This window comes from Austrofundulus limnaeus, unplaced genomic scaffold (genome assembly GCF_001266775.1).
Source record: "Austrofundulus limnaeus strain Quisiro unplaced genomic scaffold, Austrofundulus_limnaeus-1.0 Scaffold399, whole genome shotgun sequence".
Taxonomy (NCBI): domain Eukaryota; kingdom Metazoa; phylum Chordata; class Actinopteri; order Cyprinodontiformes; family Rivulidae; genus Austrofundulus; species Austrofundulus limnaeus.
This window is the reverse complement of record NW_013952801.1, coordinates 275,440-277,701: the sequence shown is the minus strand read 5'-3', so window position 1 is coordinate 277,701 and position 2,262 is coordinate 275,440. Positions and strand designations below refer to the sequence as shown.

Here is a 2,262-nt window from a genome sequence, read left to right as displayed (position 1 = left end):
TTCAGGTTGGGTCAAACATTTAGGATCCAAAGAAGCTTTAAATGTCCACTTGTTTCTACCTGAGTGAGCAGGGACTTGTGCTATTTTACATAATTAGCCTATGATAACAATGCCATCGCTAACGCTAACAACCAGTTAAGCCCTGTTATTTCTGTGTTTGGATCTTGTAAATAATTTATTTAGCTTCTGTAAACATACTGTAAATTCCAGTAACTGTCCAGTAAAACATCAGAAAATAGGATTTAAACGATTTTCAGCCATAGATTGCTGATCTACTTTTGACTTTTTTTTCTGACACACGACTTTCTGAACACGAAACAAACTTTTATATTTCTCCTGATTGAAGCAACAACCATATGGCACAGAATTTAGGCATTCTGACGCTGAATCAACAGAAAGAAACCACCTGCTTCGGATATTATCATCCATGAAATGGACATTATTAGGCGTTATCAGTCCCATAGAATGGCTTCTGACTGTCAGCTGGTTAGTATGAGGCATAAAAAATAGTTAATACGAGGCTTAAAGCCACCAAAGTTAACTTTAGAGCAAATAACATGGTTAGAACCAACCTCCGATGGATGTATATTATGGCCTTCCAATAAGGCAATGGGTAGTGTGTCGTACCAGAGAGTGGGAGACCAGATTTCGAGTCCGACACGGATGCAAAAAATTTGTTACAATATGTCTTGGTTATTTACACTTTCATTGTCATTGATATATTAACCCACTAGGGGGCACTGTCAGGACAGTCTGAAGCCTAGAAGGCACAGTAGGGACCCTCTGAAGCCATTGTATGGGACTGATAACGCATAATAACGTCCATTTCATGGACTGATAACATCGGAATCCCCTGAAGAAACAGGGCTCTGTTTACTTCCTGCCCTCTGTCTGCATTTCGTGATGTTGACATCATCAGCAACCCAGCAATCACCTGTTTTTATTTATTTATTTATTTTCATTTTGGTTTATTTCAAATTTGCTTTTTTAAAATTAAATCACATTAGATAAGAGTGGAGAACTGATCCTGCCACAAACCACTGACTTTATGAATGAAAACATGAGATAAAATCAGCAGCGTGACTGGCATTCTGGTGAATTCTCCGAGCCTGTAGCTTGTAGCATAGTTAGCATGGTTAGCACGCTAAAGATAGCTACCTCTCATCACATGATCTGTCTGCTATATGAGAAGAAGTAATGAGGCTGCTGGTGGAGTGGGTGCTTTAAATATCAGCGGTACAAAGGTCAGAAGATTTTAAAGGCAGTTTTTATTCTGCTTTACTGAACATGATGCATTTTTTTGCTTAACGTCTAAATATTTGTTTCGTAGTGCGATGTGACAGCCTAATTCCCCTGAAAGAACCTTTCTTGTGGTTTTTCCACTCTTCTCAGTCCCTCACAGTAATGATGACATCATCATCCCGTCCTTTCCACAGCATTTCCCCCTCAAAGTCCACCATCTTGTGCTTGCGGCAGCGCAGCAAAATTCCCACCACTTTGTCCGAAATTTTGACGTATCGATCAAAGAGCCGGCCGAAGGTGATGCAGACCCGTCCCTCTCGGTCCTTCACGCCCATGTCTCGGATGATCCAGACCATCTCCTCCATCTCCCTGTGGATGTGCTTCTGGGCCCGGTCCCCCCTCTCGGCGGTCTTGGAGCCGTCTTTGGGCCGACCGTAGCCGGAGTCGCCTTTGCGCAGACGCTGGGACATGGCGTAGTCGAAGTCGAACTCCTCGCTGAAGGGGTTGAGCTTCTGGCCTTCGACGTGCTGCTCGGACCACTGCTGCCAGCGGGACTTGATGTCGCTCATGGTGGCGATTTTAATCTGCACAGAAACAACAAGATTAATGGTAAATTGTGTCCATTCAGATTAAGCAAACATAGATTTGTTTCACAACACAGGAAGGTTAATTATGAGCCCTGCACACGAAGTGGGGATTATATTATTTTCATACTTTATTTTAATTTTTTATTATTATTTTATTTTTCAGTGATTTTTGGTCAACCATAGCATGAAAACAGCTGCACTGATCAACATGAAATTTGGCAGGAATGTTGTTGTGTCTGACCTACATTTGGCCAGCTAACCATTTTATGATACACCCCATATTTGAGGAGGGGGCTCCATCTAAAATGGGGGTGTCAGAACATCCAAAATGCTTATAATTTAAAAACTACTCGACATGGGAGCTTCAGATTTTTTTATTGTTTATCTCTGAAAAAGGGCTATCCATCGGGCCCACCAACGAGCCCCCCACCCC

At 42.2% G+C, this 2,262-nt stretch overlaps 1 protein-coding gene across 1 annotated transcript in view; it reads right to left on the bottom strand.

Annotated features, from left to right (window-relative positions):
* Positions 1-1,248: 1,248 nt before the first annotated feature.
* The window catches only part of abraa (actin binding Rho activating protein a), a 9,055-nt gene continuing 8,041 nt past the window's right edge, over positions 1,249-2,262 (bottom strand). Inside the window, exon 2 of the mRNA XM_014023961.1 lies at positions 1,249-1,826. Coding sequence (XP_013879415.1) covers positions 1,389-1,826 — 438 coding nt within the window. The 3' untranslated portion in view covers positions 1,249-1,388. The remainder of the gene's footprint in view (positions 1,827-2,262) is intronic.